Source organism: Lathyrus oleraceus, chromosome 4 (assembly GCF_024323335.1).
Source record: "Lathyrus oleraceus cultivar Zhongwan6 chromosome 4, CAAS_Psat_ZW6_1.0, whole genome shotgun sequence".
Classification (NCBI taxonomy): Eukaryota; Viridiplantae; Streptophyta; class Magnoliopsida; order Fabales; family Fabaceae; genus Lathyrus; species Lathyrus oleraceus.
The window spans coordinates 482,753,459-482,773,056 of NC_066582.1; the positions used below are offsets into that span (position 1 = coordinate 482,753,459).

Sequence of the window (19,598 nt, forward strand, 5' to 3'; positions counted from 1 at the left end):
CGAGCGTACGATACGTTCGAGTATATTTCCGCTAGCTTCACTAGCTTATGGAACTCTATTGACTAGAGATCAATTAAGTACCTCACCTTTTTCAAGTAATCTACTCAGGGTTTAGTCTCTTGGTTGGAAGAGCTATAGCCCACCAGAGGATAAGGCCTTCTCTTGGTAGCACCTTCTAGATATAATTATGACATGTGATAAACTTCTGAAAATGAGGATTATCTCGAAACCTCTGAATTTGAAGTGTGTGCTTTGTACTCCTTCCGTTCCTTTTTAAATGTCACTTTCTTGAAAAAATATTATTTTTAATTGTCACTTGCAAAGTCAAGGTAGGATTAATTGCATTTTTGTCAAAATTATCCCTATGTAATTATTATATATAGAGAAAAATAAAATGAATATAATAAATAATTAAGGGTATTATAGGTAAAATAAGAATTATTGTTTGAAAAGTAATAATAATGATTAACTTTCTTAGTATATGTAAAAAGTCAAAAAATAACACTTAAAAAGGCACGAAGAGAGTAGTGTCAATTTGGAGCCTTTGTTTATCTATTTCTAGGTTGTGTTTTCATGTCTTACATGTGGTACTGAGTGGTCAACTGTGAAATGGTATTATTTTTCTAGTAAGTTATTTCATGTAGATCTATTAGTAAATCATACCAAATTCTTCACTTGGAAGTGATTTATGAATAAGTCACTAACTAGGATCGCCTTGCACTTTTTTAAAATGAGTTGACGATTTAACCTTTTATTCAACGAGATAGATTTCTCTTTGACCTTTAAAGACCATGGAATGTCTAATTAATTGATTGTGATTATTGGATGTTTAAGTTCATGTGCGGCCCTTGATTTGACCTTTTTAACCTTAACCCTCTATATTACTAATGTTCTTCATCGAGGTGAGTAAGTTTTTTTATACTACCTCCGATCCTATTTATAAAAGAAAATTTAGTTTTTAGATTCATTGAATAATTAATGCATATGAACTATATTATGGACCAAATACATTAATTATTCAATAAATTTTAAAAGTCAAATTTTCCTTATAAATAGGACCAGAAGGAGTATATAATTTCCTTTTTATTTATATATGCTTTTTTTCATTACACAAATTAAGGTGAAGTGATAACGCCTCGATGGGATGGAATGCATATCCATAAATACGAGGTTTCTTCCTGCCACCCCCTAAATTTTATTTGGCACCCCCACACCTTCTATATTTTTACCATATTAGTCTTGCACAATATTATAATTCCATTCACAAAAAGTATTGGAAGATTTCAATTTTTTTAAAAGCTTTGTATTTTCTGCATATTTCAAAGACACTACCAGATATTTTCGTTTGATGACAAGTAAGTTTATGTTTTTACTGCTTTTTTTAGCATTTTTCTAGATTTATCTTGAATTTTTACCGGATATTTGGAAATATTTGGTAAAAATGTAATGTTTTTTCCGCATTTTTTGAAAAATCAAGAAAAAAGTCATATGTTTGTCGTGCTGCGAAAAATACCCGAGCGCATCGCGCGCTCAAAATACAACAAAGTCGCCACCAAATTTTATTTATTTCAAAGAAAATGAAAAATATTGATAAAACTCAAGGTGAAGAGAAAAAGCGTAAGGAAGTCGGTTATGCAAGGGGGAGGTATTAGCATCTCTCACATCCGATGTACTCAACGGGAACCATTTTGATTGTTCTTTGCGCGAATGGATGTTATTATATAAAGATTACTTGCCATTGATCAGGGAAAATAAGTTATTAATTAATATGCTCGCCAATGATTCAAACCCTCGTGCCTACATATTCTCATAGTGTAACGAGAAAATCAGAGTTTCGTAGTTCATGGTAAAAATAAGTATTTGTTGGTTGATTTTAGGGAACAATGTTATAATCGTATCCTAGAAGTGTTTCGACGTTAGCTGATTCTGATCCTCGTTTTGATGCTCTAAGCTTTTAGTATGACTGCTAATGAACGTATTATAACAGTCTTTTTATGAAAAGAAAGAAACTTGTTTTGAAATGGTTTGTGAATAAATTGAATTGAAATTTTTTGTTAGTGAATTTGGAAAAGATTTGTGAAATGGTGAAGGTGTTGTTTAATATGGTGAATATATTATTTAGATCAAGATTGTGTTGTTTGAACCCATAGAGTGGTGTATCTGAACTAAAAAGTGTGGCGTTTAACCAATAAATGGTGATTAACCAATGCAGAATTATAGGATTTTTCCTAGATTCGGAGATCAATACCTACAATAAAGGGGGTTTGCCTAAGCATTGGGTCTAACAAGGCAAATATACAAGAGACAACTTATCTAAGCATTAGGTCTGACAAGGCAAGCATGCAAAAGATGAGGTTTTGCCAAAGTCATGGATCTGACAAGGCAAACATACATGATAAGGGGTTGTCTAAGCGCTAAGTCTAATAAGACAAACATGCATGAAAAGGGTTTATCTAAGCATTGGATCGGACAAGACAAACATGCATGAAAATGAGGGGTTCTCCTAAGCCTGAGTCTCACCAGGCGAACATGCATGAAAGGGGCTTGTCTAAGCCCGAGTCTTACAAGAAAAGCATGCATGAAAAGGATTTTAACCATGAGAAGGTGATTAACCCATGAAGGAGATAATTAACCAAGATAAGATGATTAACCTCAATACAACAAACACGTGAAATTATGAAGCAAAAACAATGGCATTATCAATTGAATTTAATCATGCTAAACCATAATTTCTAATTAATCATTAAAAGAAAATCTAACAATTAACAAATTAAGGCCTAACCTAATTAAGTCCTAATCTAAAGAATCATTTGTTTTTAATGTGCACTAAAAAAATAGTATTTTTTAATGTATTTTTAATGTGTATTTAATGTGTGACAAGAAAATATTTATAAAAAACAATAATAAAATAATTGAATAATGTAATTCACTCTGCCATGGGGTGTGTAAAGGAAAAAAAATGGAGGACTTGATTAGAAACGGAAACAGGCGTTGGGCCAAATATGATGAAGCCCATGGTTGGTATTGTTGAACTCAGAATGGTGGGTGAGTCAGAAATATGAGGGTGCAACATAGTAAAGTTCTTTGAGCTGGATTTTGAATGCCCGATATGTAAGGCAAAGGGTGGAGAAGCTTCAGAATCACTTCATTTCAATTTTCAACTTACCAGACCTCTCTCCCTCTTTTACTTCTCTCTTTGATAAAAAATCGCTCCATTGTTCTGAAGGCGGAGGAGCAAGCCAGAACCACGCCTTATTACCACCATTGAATTTGTTTATGTCTCCTATATCCACCTCTTACCTTCAACTTGCCTAAATTCCACTGGATCCTCCAACTCGAACCAAAAACATCAAGAACCATAAAATACTCAAACCTAAATTAAATGATCTAGGAGGGGAATCAAAGTAGGAGATCTTATGGCTTTGATTCACTTCTACAACCTCTACATCCTGGTAATACAATTGAGGTGAAGTAAAGAAGAAAGTGAAATGACGATCCTACCTACATGGTGGATATATGCCCTGGGAAGTGTTGAAGATCGAAGATGCAAATGGAGATAAGAATACCAGAGAATGCAATCAAGTAACACTTCAAATTTTCACATTTTGTAATTTCTTCCATCCTTCTTCTTCTTCTTCTTCTTCTAAATAGGTTGTAGGATTTTCTATGTTGTTGTTGAGTGGAGGGAATGTAGATACTTATCTCAGTTGAGGCAAAACTTTAATGTGAAGTTTTACTCAACAATGGAGGTTGGGATTTAAGTGTATTTTTTGGTTGTGAGAGAGAGTGGAAAGAATCTTGCAGAGTATTAAATGTGAATTGTGATTGTCCATTGAGATTGAAGAGAGGTTTTCTTATATATAGGGTTTAATATCGAATTTGGAGGGAGAGTTTGCTAATGGATTTGGTCAGCTTAGGGCAAAGGAAGTTAGAAGTTAGGTCAGTTATTAGAGTTTTTTAATTCATGAGCAAAGTTAGTTATAGCTAGTAAAAGTGTTAGTTTGAGTTGTTAGTTAATTAGTTAGTGTGTTAATTGTGATAGCTAGAATATTAGTGAATTGATGAAGAATTAGTTAGTTATGTTAATGGGAATATTATGTTATTTGAATGGAAATTAGTTGAATTGTTATTGTAATTGGTTAGAGATTAAAGGAAATGTCAGTCTAGGTTTAACTCGAGTTAGTTTCAAATTAACAATTAGAAACTTTTATCAGTTAGGATAAGTTAGAGATTAAAGGAAATGTGCATTGTGGTGTATGTTTGTGTATTCAATGATCATAACTAGACTTGTATGTGTGTATGATGCAGACATGTTGAGGTTTTATTTTGCAGGGCTAGTGTGAATCAAAGTTGGCATGGCATTAAGGACATGAAGAAATTTTGGAGACATTGGAGGCACAAAGATGGAATATCTTGAGGATGAAGAGAAAATAAGGATTAGGATTTAGTTTGACTTTGGTCAACTGTTTGACCAAAAGTCAATAGTTGACCAAAAAGTCAACCTTAGGTCAAAATAGGTTTCTTTTTCTATATACAATGTAAATTTGGCTTTTTTTGTAATGTATTTTAGATGTTTGTAATTGAAACTTTGGCTTTTGAATGTGATTTATGACTTGTTTTCCAAGATATGAATTTTCCCTCCACTTTATGAATTTGAAATATTGAACTTTGATCCTTTGAACTTTGAATTACCATGTCTTGAACTAAAAGAACAAAAGCCAATCAATTAACATGTAAAAGGTCCTATAAAGAAATTGGTCAACAAAAAGACAACCTTTCATGGTTGACTTTGTTGACCAAAGTCAAACTTGCAAGTGACTTATAAACTTATATGTCCATGATGTAATCCAATGTAATCAACACGTCTAGACCAAAGTTAGGAATCCCCAAAGACTTAGGTCAAGAGAGTGAACATTCAAAGTCAAGTCTAGCACCATGATCCCATAAGCTTGATTCACAAGTGCATCATAGAAACCCCAACTCATGAATTAACCTCCTTGTCACAATTCAATGCTAAATAACAAGAACCCTTTGAATCAATGATGTTTACTTATAAAATGTAAGTGCAAATGAATGGTCTTATGATAGATGATTAAGGTAAGAACATGCAGATGGAATGAGAAAAAAAGTAGGTACATTTTGGGATATGACAATGTTTAATCGGATTTTTTGAAAAATCAGTAAAAATGCATATTTTTCCTGATTTTTTGAAAAATACGATAAAATTGCATAAATGTTTTTGGACTTTCTAAAAAATTCGGTAAAAATGCAATGTTTTTTCCGCATTTTAAAAAAAATATAGATAAAATTCATACGTTCAATCTCATTTTTTGAAGAATCTGGAAAAAACATTGCATTTTACCAAATATTCCAAACATGCGGGAACTCTATAAGTTTCAGTTTTTTTTTGTAAAATCCAATAATTTTAAAATTTTATTTTTTATTTTTTATAGTGAAGACTAGAGGAACATATGGTACAATTGTTGGTCGTCAACCTGATAGAGTTGTTGCTACGAGGGCTCGATATAGGGGATGTGACATTGAGGACTCGTATCTTCGGGCGGGAAGAGTGGCACCGACCGGTTCTCACAGGAGGTGGATGGTCGATCAGGCTCAATTTCATGCACCTCGCACTATCCTACGTAGATGATCTAATATGCTTCTGGATATACGAGAGATGATGAGGATGAGTCATGTGATGTTCAGGCACCAGAATCAAGATGACGTATACATGGTGGCAAAGACTTATGTGGCCCATTCGACAGAGATATAGGTGCCCCAAACTTCTGAGATGGAAAAGGTACCCCATTCTTCTGAGATGGAAAAGGTACCCTATTCTTCTGAGGAAGAGAGAGAAACTACTATATAGGTTACTCTGGAGATAGTTATTGAGGCACCTATTTCGCATATGGCTATTGAGGCGCATACTGCATATACAACTACTGAGGCGCCATCTACTGACGATATGACGGTTACTCCTCCTGTTGAGACAAATGTCACTGCTCCTCATGAGATAGCTCCTACTTCAACAAACCCGTCTATACACATGGATGAAGGGTTCCCTGGTGGGCCCAATGAATGTTCTATTCTAACAGGATATGTGGATCATGTGGCATTCAAATTATGGCAGTGAGAGGTATGTATATTATATGTCAATAATGTGACTTTATTTATGAATGAGACTTTGAAATTAAATGATGTTTTTTACTTTGTTTGTTACAAGATCGTATTTCGCTTAAGGTGCCCACCCGTGGATTGAAGCTGAAGAAGTTCACTGATGTAGAGATGCCACTGTAGGTGAAGACGATAGTTAAGGAGTGCAGTCTCCTTCCACTGGTGGACTGTTTGCTTACCATGCTCGACGATCAACTATTGACAACCTTTGTTCAGTGATGGCACAAGGATACATCTTCCTTCCATCTTTCATTTTGTGAGATAATGATTACATTAGATGATGTCTCATCGTTTTTCCGTATTCCGCTGGCAGGTAGTTTCTTCACTGCTTCTATCATTACGTAGGAGACTGCACGTATGATAGATGTACAATACTTGAGGATTACTGAGCATTATGTGATAGATGATTTTAGGTTTATGAGGGGTGTTCACTATCGCCTATCTTGGCTTCGGGATAGGTATAAAGAGCTAGTGCATCAGGGTATGTCTGAGGCAGCTGCTAGGGTATACATGTTACACCTTGTATGATGTACTATCTTAACAAATAAGTTTCATGTATCTATTGATGCTAAGTATATGTGGTTGTTTAACAACCTTGAGCATTGTAGTTGGGCATAAGGATGTGCTGCATTGACTATTCTACATGCTGCCCTTAGAGAGGCGATTGTTTTTTTGAACTAGAGAGCTTGCCAGTTATATGAGTCTATTTCAAGTATAACTAAACTATTAATTAATATTATGTTAGTAATGTTTATGACATTATTTCTTGTTATTTGAGTCTTTCTTATTGTGTAGTGCTTGATATACGGGTATTTTCCGTCCATTTGTGACAAACAGGTTATTGCTACCATTGTTGGGTTCCCACGGCCAAGAGATGGAGTGGAAGACATGCACATCAGTGAGGTGTTATGGAGTATAGGAAGAGGATTGATGCGTTGACTGTAAACGATGTCATCTGAACACCTTATACGGTCCATATAATGGATAAAGGGGATGAGGAGTTCGATGATGTTATACCTTTTTTGGTTATCTGCAATCGCAAGGGTTAGTAGCTAGACACTTACATGAGAGGTGTTTGCACCAGTATGGATACATCCAGGACATCCCACAACCAATCCCTGTTATTCCATATGAGGGTATTGATAATTGGTTTCGTGATAACATCATGAGTTCTGCATCTGCCATTAGAGATTGTGTAATGATGGTTCAGTTCCATGCGTAGTGTTTGAATGAGTATTTGGAGTGGTACCTTACGGTATCACACCCTCGCATCATCCCACTTAGGCAGTATGGATATGATGTTGGACCTTCTCATGTTGGATCTTCACATGCTGAATTTTCACGTTGATGTGAGGTTACCTTTTGATGACGTGCCTCTGCCTTCACCGCCTCCACATGGTGCGAATGACGTTCATCGGCTACAAATGATAGAAGTCATTATGGATATCTCATGGGTTTGGTGAACCCAGTTAGCAAGGTTTATAGTTTGGCAACGCAGGTAGCACACACTAGCCCGTTGGGGCCTATTTAGACATTATTATTATTTTTATGTATTATTTGTATATTATGTGTAGTATTACTCAGAAATTTGCACAATATTATTTATTAGATAACATTTTGAGACTTCCATTGATGCGTGATTAATATAACTTAACATTTGATAAACAGTTAAATAACTTAGACAAACAATTACATAACTTAAGAAAACCTAAGCACTGCCAAATGATTATGGATGTTTCAACATATTGATTATGTCTTTGACAGATCTAGAATTTTTCGCATCGAACTCGATGGATCCCTTAGTTAGCCTACAGTGATATGATATCCACATAGCTTTCAAATCTTCATCGTTCTGCAATTCAATAAGGTTGTATTTCACCCTCCCATCAGTATCAATCCAATATTTATGAAACTCGATCTTTCTCACCTTTTTGTTATCGATATCAGACAACAAATCATTCAACATGGATCTCAAGACGATGAAACATGCGGTTTTCTTCGGAAGCCGAAACTCTACGGGAGGTTTCGACCCGTTGAAATGCACTTTTACCTTAATCAAAAATTGAGGAAGAGACATTTTTAGATGTTTTTCTCAACAACATATCACTCATATTTATACAACTTTGAATTCATTTTGAATCACACAAAATGGTCGGTGCAATCACATCAGTACAAAAGTGTCAACAAATTTCAACCATTCAATTTTCACTCTTTTTATAACTATTTGATTTTCCACTCATGGAAGAAATATCCGGTAACGTTCGAATATTTTAAGAAACTAGTACTAATCAAAATTCCGAATATTTTAAAAAAATTGGTTAGCCAAAATTTTCATATATACTTTCGGATTTTTTTCTAGGTGTTGGATTTTTTCGTTTGTTCTACCCAATATTTTATTGAGATTTTTGACTTTAATTTTCACAAGGAAAAGATAAGTATTAAATCTGTAATTAATTATTGTATTCTTGGATTCATATTTGACCTTATTATGATGATTTATTATTTAATTTTATATCAATAAATTTTATCGGACAACCAATATTTGTCGGATTTCCCCATTAGATCATATTGTATGATAGTTATTGTTTTACTTGTTCATTGCTCAATCTAGAAATAAAAAATAAAGAAGGTCAAACAAGATTATCCTATAAGGTGAGTAGTCCCGTTGAAAATTAGTTATAGTTGTAAGTTGATGATATTTTTAGCTAAAGCTTCCTTAGAATCATATTAACTAATAATCATTAACACAATGAAAATCATATTAGAAATAAAAAGTCCACAAATAGAAAATTGATTCTTTACCTTCCTAATTGATTTTTTTATACTGAAATTGATCATGTACCTTCCATTACTTATTTAATTTTCTATTACTTATTTAATTTTCTATCTTTTCATCGTAAAACTGACATGTAGTTTGTTCACGTCTTTTTAGTTTATTTATCTATTTTGACTTAATCGAACTTTATGCCTACGTAAATAAATTCTTTTTTCTTATCATTTTTTTCTTTCTTGAGACGCATGAAATTATTATGTAACATTTTTTTTCATTTCTATTCACAATAGATTTATTTTTTTAATATAATTTATCTAATTTAAAATTTAAATCATTTGATTTTAATCAGATGATCTAATTTTTTTTGAAAAATCATAAGATCAAATAATTAAAGAAAGAGATGAAAGAAAATAATAAGTTGAATTCTAGTCTAGAACTTCGACAACATCGTAGACTGTCAGAGCCACTGCCACATATTGAATTCTAGTTGTCATCATGGACCACCGTCGACCAATATATTTTCCTCCTCCCCATTACTTGAAGTTTTAATACATATTTTTAAAATATTAGTTTGATTCAAATTACATATGTTAAAAATTTGTTTAAGGTTTATATATGAAGTCAAAAATTCATATAATTTATCACTTAATCAACAAGCACGAGTATATGATATATTTTTTTGTTTTAGATTTGATTTTCAAAATAGATAAATATTTTGATAATATCGAGTTTAATCCTTATAAAAGCTCCATTACAAGTAAAGTTCAGAAAATATACCAAATGAATATCAGAATAAAAAAAACCAATATAAGAAAGGACAATTAATTATTACTAATATTAATAAATATTAATAATAAGAGTCTGATTGAAAGATAGAAAGAAAAAAAAATCAAAACCAAAAATCAAAACATCATGAAATCAAACATCACCCGTACGTGTCTGGAATTTGAAGTTTACTTGTACCGATCAACCAAGAGTCCATTTCCATACCTTGAACCTCACATCCACCGCACACTTCTCATCCGCCGTCGCCGCTTTCTCGCCGGCAACATCAATGCCGTCACACAACACACTGATTCCGACACGCGGCGTTTTAAAAACCCACATCTTAGCCTCTACCTTAGTCTCCATCTTCATTTTCAGCTCCAGTGATTTCTTCTTCACACTCCTTCTCTCAACCAAAGCTTTCAACATCGTAGTGTTCTTAGTTGCATGTTCAAACGACGGAATAACACCGTCACCAACATCGAGTTCACCGGCGAGGAGAGAAACAGAGATGGGTTGGTAAGAGAATGTGATTTTGTCGTTTGGGTTTGTGGTGGAAAGAGTGAGGTCAAACTCGGAAGAGGTGAGTTTAAGAGAGCTGACGGAAAAAGAAGGACGTTGGGGGTGGTAGAGGAGGTAGACAACGGTGCCAGCGGCGCCAAGGAGGATGAGGATGAAGATGAGGATGAGGATAAGCCAGCAACAAATGGTGCAACACCAATTACGATTGCTACGGGGGCGGTGGTAGGTTTGAGGACGGTAGGTTGGGCGGGTGGCACCGTAGAGTTGTGCTTTTGTTGCCGGAAATGAAGGCTTAGCGGCGGCTGCACCGCCGTTGGTGGTGGACCTAGCTTGAGGGTGGATAAGATTCTTGTCCGTCATAATTTTTCAATGCATGAATGTAAATGAGAGAGTTAATTATAGATTGAAGAGTAATTATTTTGGTAAAGAGATTTTTGATTGATATAGATATTTCTCCAGGAAATTACATCTCAATCTCATGATGGTAAGTGGCACCATAATACTCTTGCTATTGGCTATATAACACTTGATTAAACTATAGTTAAAGTTAGGTATGATTGCACTAGCTATGATACATTTGTCGAAATTTTGTGTGTTACACTACAAATCAAATGAATTTTTATATATGATTTTCACTTTATCATTTGTGTATGTATAGATTTGCATGAATGTATATTAAATGAGATAGGATGGAACTAGCGGGAGATTAAAGGTTCCATCATGGGTTTTTTTTAAAATAACTATTTTTTTATATAAAAAATTGAAAATAATAAATATTTTAAAAAAATATCAAAATAATCACTTTTAGAAGAGGATTCGCCAGAAGAACTGACGCATCCCTTAAGCGTCAAGAGGAGGCGTCCAAGGCATTGACGCATGCATTGGACTCCTTATGAGGAGGCGCCAATGCTCTTACGCATGCATTGACCCTCATGAGGAGGCGCCAATGTCCCTAGCGCCTACATGGTTCATGTAGTGTATGCACCAATCATCTGACGCATACGTCATTTTATTATTTTTTATTTAATTATTTAATTTTTAATTTTGTTTATTTATCAAATAAAAAAGAATAATATAAAAAAATTATTCATGTGGTAATAATTAATTATATTGGATCGAAACCTCCCCTTGTTCCACATCCAAGTGCGTTAGTTTGTCTCCGAGGTCTCCCACGATTTTCTTGAGGTGTTTGAGGTTTTTGTGTGCTGACCTGATCGAATGATGGCTGGTGGGAAGGTCTGGCGGAAGTTCCAGCAGTATTTGACAGATGTGTCATCATTTGTTCCCAATATCCGTATGGGCTCTGACCAACGGCGCTTTCATAATGGAGTCCGGTGCCTATGTCATCGTAGTTAGGTCGATGGGGTTGGATGGATTGTGGACGGTATAGTTGTCCAAATTGGGACATTGAATCGTTTTGGAAACGAAGCAATGGTTCCTGTGACGTACTATAGTTAAACAATGGTTGTGTTTTTGATGATGAGATGTTTGAGTGGTCATTGGTGGGGGACTACGATGAAGTGACTCATATGAATCATTTGGGCTATAGACGACATTGACGCTTCCACTTAAGGCATCATGTAGGCGTCAGGGGCATTGGCGCCTCCTCACGAGGGACAATGCATGCGCCAAGAGCATTGATGCCTCCTCTTGATGCTTAGGGGATGCGCTGGTTCATCTGACGCATCCTCTTCTAAAAGTGGTTATTTTGATACTTTTTTTTGAAATATTTATTATTTTTGAATTTTTTATATTAAAAAATAGTTATTTTAAAAAAAATCTCCATCTTACCAATGTGAAAATATAATATTCATTCGGTAATAAAATACATGCAAATAATAAATAAAAAATAAAAAAATTATATTTATATTACTTAATTATTATGTTTCAATTTCTTTTACGATAACATTAATGTAAATTTTATTTAATTTGCTTTCTTTTTCATTTTTTATAACTAACGACTAGTTCAAATTATTTATACATCTCTTTATAAAATCTATTTTAAGAAAAATACAAATATATGAAATTATTTGAATAAATTTTGTTAGTGAATAAATATTGATTTCTAACAATTTGTCATTAAAAAATTAAATATCAGACATAATTATCATCAAATTCGTTAATTTAATTTAATCTTTCGCTCTAATCCTTTAACTAAATTTTTTTACACGTTAATTCCTTAATTTCACTTATGTTACTCTATTTGGTCTCTTCCTTCAATTTCTGGCAAAAAAAACATTGATATGACAGTAAGGTCATTGATACAAATCCGAGTCAACATATGTAGTTAAATATAGATCCATTATTTAAACTGCGAGGATTTTATTTTTGAAAATAAAACTCTCGCAGTATAAACAATGTATCCGTTTTTTACTATATACGTTGACTCAGATTTATACCAATGACCTTGTTGTCACACAACATCACCAGAAATTAATGTTTTTTTTCTAGAAATTGACGGAAGAGATCAAATAAGATGACATAAGTGAAATTTAGAGACTAAGTTGTAACGTTTTTTAATTAATAGACTAAAATAGAACATTAAATCAAGTCAAAGGATTAAAACATACATTAAACATAAATACTATTATTAAACTTTGAGTACAATCAAAACATTTTTATGAATGCAAATTAATAAGGTTTTCATTTTGTAACAAATGAAGATAAAAATTGAGGTGTGTTTTATATGAAAGATTAACTTTAAAGGAAAAGAACTACGTTGATACAAAAATAACATCTAACCCAAATAATAAAAATATGTTATGGATTGAGATTATTTATTGGGCTTGTCTAAGCGTTTAAAGTTGGTCTAATTGTCTGAAGTGGTATTCAATATCCATTTTGCTTAATACATGTGGCCCATGAGGTGTTCAAATAACAATGGTGAGAAAAAATTGTCCCCCCTACAATTTAGAGAGGAAATGACCTTTCCTACTCCCACGTTCCTGAAAAAGGAAGTGAATAAATTGTTTCTCCTAGGATCCGACCCAAGGATCCTCTATATATCCCAATCTCAGAATTGAAAAAGGAGATCTATAAATTTCATAGAGAAAACACACAGAATCTCTCACAATCTATATGTGAGCAGACTCTCTCAATTATTATACTTTAACAAGTGCATGTTAATAATGTTAGACAATCTACTACGCAAAAAAATATTTAATAGCAATCTTTTACCTTTAATAGCACTTTTAAGTGTTATTAGTCACCTATAATAGCGCTTTAAAATTGCTATTAAAAGCTTTGTTTTTAATGGTGCTTTACTTAAAAGCGCTATTGTCGCTACGCGAAAAATACATAGTCGCCATCAGTTTTTATTTATTCCAAAGGAAAGGGAAAATATTGAGAAAACCCCAAAATATGGTCGTCGTAACCACAAACAGGTTCGGAAGTCGGTTATGCAAGGGGAAGGTATTAGCACCCCTCACATCCATGGTATTCCATGGGAACCATCTAGGATGTTTGCGCTTATGTGTGTATTGTTTATCGAATGTTTGCTTGCCAAAGGGTTGCGGAGATGGAGGTAGATTTTAAATTAGTGTGCTCGCCAAGGAATGGATCCTCGTGCCTACGTATGCCCACTTGTTGAAGTGAGAAATCAGAGCCTTCGTAGTTCGTGGTTTTGAAATTGTTTGGTTTATTTTGTTGATTTTATTATCTTGAAGAAGGGTTTTCGAATGGTGTTGCCCTAAGGCTCAAACAAAATGTTTGAATGCGTTGGATTGTTTTTAAGTTTTGAGAAAGTGTTATTGATTTCGAATTGCACTAAAGATTATGGATAAAGGTGAATACCTCAAACGGTCAAGCCAAACGTCTTGTGTTCGAAGCATTCAGAATGAGTGTAGGAAAGCTCCAGTCTCATCCCTTCTTTATCGCTTAAGGCTCGTGACATACGATCCTAATCGCCATTTATTGTATTTTTAAATTTGATTTAGAAAAGACCGCTTGACGTTGGATCAAGGGTTTGTTTATTGTTTTTTGACTTGAAAAGGGACCACTTGACGTTGGATCAAGGGTTTGTTTATTGTTTTTTGACTTGAAAAGGGACCACTTGACGTTGGATCAAGGGTTTGATTATTGATTGCGAAATGGTGTGCGTTCCTAATGCCTAGGGAGTATCTAATCAAGCAATACAAGAAAGCGAGTAAATGCGTACATCGGAAAGGGGAGGGGGTACATGTAAAGTACAAGGGAGTGCGGAAATAAAAGGTCTCATTGTCAGGTAGCCCAAGAGAAAGCCATGTGTGTGCAATTGTGTTCTAAATTGGAGAGCATGCTAAAAGATTACAATTGATATTACAAATTCTTCTTGATTCTTGCACGCTTCTTTCATGTTATGTCACATTTGTCCAAAGTCTCTTTTGCAAAGGGTCCTAATGAGTCTCTAAGTCCATTGTCCAAAGTTCATTACATGCTAAGGAATTATCTTGTTTTATTTTTTAAGTCTTATCCTTTTTTATGTTCATTTTAGATGGAGTGAGAATGATACAATATGGAATATGAAGCAAATAAAATCAATTGTAAAGTAAATTTGACAAAAATAAATGTTAGGAGTTAGATACAAGAATTTAAAATGCGGAAATTAAGGGTTAGAAGCGGAATGGTAAAGAATTAGATGTTAGAAGGCAGAAATTAAATGTTAGAATTAATTGTTAGAAAGTTAATCAAAGTTAATCAACATAAGAGAATTAAATCCAACTATCAAATTCTAAAATGTTAACAAAATAAAATCTCCACAATTATCAACCAATGAAAATCCAACAAATCACACAAGTTCCAATTATTAAAATAAATCTAAACAATTACAAAGCAATTCTAAAAATGTTACCAAACAAATTTCCACACAATTAATCAACTCATTCTAAAACAAATTTAAATCACTTTAAAATTCTAATCAATTCAAAAATTAATCTAAACTATCCTAAGATTAATCTAATTACTCTAAAATTGTTTTAAGCTTATCCTAATTAGTATATTAAACTAATCCTAAATCATCTAATTAATCCTAAAATTATTTAAGCCTAAGCCTAATCCTAATTACTAAAGATGACAAAACACAAACAACAAACCGGAACGGACAGAGGTAGCGTGGGCCAAGCAGCAGGGGGTGTGGATAGTGAAGTGCCTTGCAGCGTTGCTTGGTCCATAACCAATTCACTACACTGTATCCATTGAAAGCAAATAACAAAAATGACAAATAAACAGAAAAAGCGCTTATCCAAACGCGCTTATTCACAAGCAGAAATGCTCTCAGTTCTCATATGGAGATTCTACCAGAACTTCACAAACGATTACGCAACGGTGACAAATAACATCATCTACACTCCAATGCATCATCGTGGCAAATGAATCAAAGTGTAAGTATATGGATTAAGCACTACCTGTCGAAGACGACGACGGAGGTGGCGACGATGATGACGAAGGTCACGAGCACAACTCCTATCCACTTCTGAGCGCCTCTCTTCCTCCTCTCGTAATGTTGAAACGGATTGGAAGCGTGTGAGCGATAACGATCTTCAAGCTTTGAAGCTTCCGGCGGTGGCGGCGGCTTAGCTCTGCTGTGTAGAGCTTCGAGTGATGAAGCTCTCACAACAATGGAAAAAAGAGCGTGTACTGAAGGTGGGAAGTGATTGCACAATGCTTTTCGAATGAGGGAAAAAATATCTGAACCCAATGATTGGCAATGATTGCCTCTTATATAGCTTGATCCAAGAGAGCAATTTGGAGAATTGAGTCTAAGTGGCTCAATCTGATTCGTCCAGCTGGCATTTAAGTGAAGGTGAGTTTTAAGTCATTAAACCACGTGGGATTTGCCACAAGTTTACTCTCTAATCCATTTGCTTCCAATCTTTTGATCCAACTGTGGATAACTGAATTGACTTACATTGGGTGACTTGCTTCTTTATCTGAACTACTCTTTTATGGTTTATGCAGGTTTGTGGTTTTATTCTCTTGGCTTTTCACGTGCCGTTTTGTTTTCAATTTTTCTTTTGGCTTGTGCTGCTGCGTGCCGCTCATGTTTCAGATTTTGGTAGTTGAGTTTGGACTGCAGTTAGCGGCTTATACTTGCGTTCACGTTTGGAATATGCGTGCTATGAGCTACGTTCGACACCGGCTCGGAGTTTGTAGCAGTTTGGATTTGTCGTCGTATAGTTGCCGTTGGATTGTAAAGCTTGTTGCATTTCGGTATTTCGCAGCTTGCATTTTGGACGTGTTGATGCTACTTTAGTCTGAGCTGTGTTTTGCAGTTGATATTTGCACGTTGCAGCCTCGGTTTGTTGTCGGTGTTCAATGTTTGATCGATTGCTTTAGGGATGTTCTCCTTGTTGACTTGTACTCGGCGGAACCATGAAACCAAATGAGATCGTTCATCAGGCATAGTATCATCCAATGCCCTTCTATCAGTAATCAATTCCATCAGAACTACTCCAAATGCATAAACATCTACTTTGGTTGTCACTCATCCAGTGGCCGCATATTCAGGTGCCAAATATCCAAATGTTCCAGCCAGCCCCGTCTCAACGGAATATTTCCCATCAGGTGCATTTTTAACCAAACCAAAATCTGCAACCTTTGCTCTCATGTCATCACCCAATAGTATGTTGGAGGGTTTTAAGTCCCTATGAATGAAGCTTTGCTGAGCTAAGCTGTGCAAGTATTCAACTCCCCGCGCTACATCCAACGCTATTGCTACCCTTTGTTTCCAAGTCAAAGGAGCACATACGTTTTCACCCCAATCAAATAGATGTTGTGTTAATGTTCCTTGAGGCATATACTCATACACCAAAAGCCTTTCATTTCCATTAACGCAGAATCCTAAAAGAGCAACCAAATGCATATGCCTAACTTTAGTTAGAACTGCAATCTCTGCTTGGAACTCAATCAATTGATTCAAGGATCATGATGGTGTGTGAAGGGTCGAGTAGTGATCGAGACAAACGGCATAGCAGGTCTGCAGCAGGTAACAATTCATGTCATTCTGCAACTGACTGCAGCCTGGTCTTGCACAGTATGTTAGTTCCATTTCTCGACTAGCCTTGCCAACTGTCATGGATGGTGTAGCCATTGGAATCACGTTGGTTTCCTTTTGCAGGTTGGTATTCTACGATAGAAATGCATATTCATTCACGGTCTGTTTTGTTAGAATGAATTGCAACAAAGTGTTGCAAACTTCTGCAATATTTCATGACAGGCTGGATATGATGAGTGACCCCTGCTGGTTTGTCGTAACTCTACGCATTAATTCCTTTATATCATGACCATGGTTCTGTTATGATTTTGACTTGTGGTACAATGTTTTTGCTAGGTATGAGGTCAAGTACAGGTCTTGATCAAGACAATATACCACGCACGACTTATCGAAGCAACCAATCCTTCCTGTAACGGATGACGGCACATCACTGCGGCTTATACGCATATTGCATAAGGTGCTGCAATATTTTGCAACATTTCGTGACAAGATGAAAGTGATTCTACAAGTGAGATTCAACCGTTGATTGGTTGCAAATGATCAAATGCAGGTTGAGTTTACTGGTTATGGTTGCAGGTGAAGTAGTGTTTCTCATGGCTTGCGAATCTTAATCACGAACCTCGAGATTTGCCGTAAGAAGAGAAAGAATACCGTCGTAGGCGGTGTCGGTTAGTGTACGTTGAAAGGATTACGTACCAGAACAAATTGCAAGCACGTCTCTGAGCTTTCACTTTGTAAATTCCTCTCTTTCGGTAGGTGAATATCCAGACTGTGTTTCCATTTACGCCGGTGTACGTTGTGATGCTTGATGGAAAAGTCTTCTACAGTCTTCACTAATAGATGTGCAGCTTGTTCTTTATGTGATCTTTGGGAGATCAATACATCCATTATCTGATTCACTGAGCAACAAGAATTGAAGAAATGGATATAAGGCCTGGTCTCCATCAATTCCAGTGGTACCTTGTCCAAAAAGGTTAGAAAGGATTGTCTGACAAGCGTCTCTATGATTGGAGCTACCAATATCACCAGCATGTAGCTCAACTGCTAAAAGTTTTAATAGCCACGCTCTCTGATGAAGGGAACTGATACGAAGCGGCTGGTTATTATTACGTTTAGGAAGCTGGGCAATGCTAATTGTGTCAAGGTGCTTAACAAAGAATCGAAACCTTTTATTTGACAACAGATCCATTGTAGGAACAGATGTAAATGGATCAGTGCACAACTCATGAAAAAGCTGAAAACTAAATTCATGAAGTAATGCATTTACATCTGGCTTCAAAAGCTTCTCCAGAATATCAAGAATAACCTTCATGCAACTGTAATGAAATTTAGGCTGTAAAATTGTCCGCTCTACAGGTGTATCTAGATCAAATTTAAGTAGTAAGTGAGTGATATTTGGAGCTGGCCTGCTGATGTTGTCAATTAGAAGTTGCAGAATAAGAATGCTCGGATCATCATTGTTATTATTATCATTATTTTCAACATTCTGTGATTATTCTGACCGTGCCTCAAGGCAGGCTGCATAATCTTCTATCAAGCTATTTGAGGCATTAGATTTTAGCAATAGCTGAACAAGCCCAACCATACGAGAGCTTAAAGTGCCCATGATTTTGATAGAAGATTGCTGAACTTTTGGCTGAAAATCATATCTGACATACTCTAACAGAGCCGCTGTTTGATTGTGATCATGCGAGAGTATAATATCCAATGGCCCTGGCAAAAGAATACTCATGATGTTCCGGAAGACAGTCTTTCCACTCCTAAAATCCTTCAGCAACTCTAAAACAGGAGGTTGACTCTGAAGCGGTGATGATTCTTTTGTTGAAATTCGAGACTGGTCAACTCCAACTTTCCTTGTCCTTCTGTTTTAGGAAATTTTTCTTGACTTCACACGTATGATGCATGGCCAAAGTAATGTTACTTCTTGCTCATAAATAATACAAGATTTAGCTCAATTTGATGGCAAAGCTCCCCAACTATTAGCTAGATGTATGGCATGATTTTGTGAAACAGCAGAAAGGCGGTGAACAATTACATTCTTGACATGGGAAGCACCCTTTTCACCAGCACGGCCTGCAAGTTCCAAGTACACCAAAGCCTTTATCATGTCTCCATCCGAATAAAGAGCAAGTTCATGCTCAAATTGAGCTTTACTATGACCACGATCGGCAGCCCGCTTCATCCACTTTCTTGCTATTATGCATGAGAGTACTTGCTTGTTGATGTGGCACTAAGATGGTTTTATGTATCTGTTGTCTTTTACCATGTCAGTATTGTGTTATTGACTTTGATTCATTTCCTTGGACTTCATGCAGGTCATGTGCATATGGAGGGTGATTAGTTGAACAAAGCAACATGATGGCCAAAATTGAGTTTTATGACCACTCCCAACAC

At 35.3% G+C, this 19,598-nt stretch overlaps 1 protein-coding gene and 1 pseudogene across 1 annotated transcript; both read right to left on the minus strand.

Annotated features, from left to right (window-relative positions):
* Window positions 1–9,755: 9,755 nt before the first annotated feature.
* On the minus strand, window positions 9,756–10,715 carry LOC127076385 (NDR1/HIN1-like protein 13). Its single transcript, XM_051018020.1, has one exon. It carries the CDS (start codon window positions 10,592–10,594, stop codon window positions 9,914–9,916), a length of 681 nt encoding a protein of 226 aa, XP_050873977.1. The 5' UTR covers window positions 10,595–10,715; the 3' UTR covers window positions 9,756–9,913.
* A 5,739-nt stretch (window positions 10,716–16,454) lies between these two features.
* Window positions 16,455–17,109, minus strand: LOC127138102 (receptor-like kinase TMK4; annotated as a pseudogene).
* Between the last annotated feature and the right edge of the window lie 2,489 nt (window positions 17,110–19,598).

What these genes read in the sequence shown, in the direction of transcription:
- LOC127076385 (XM_051018020.1), bottom strand. Translation starts at nt 10,594, where the DNA reads ATGACGGACAAGAATCTTATCCACCCTCAAGCTAGGTCCACCACCAAC.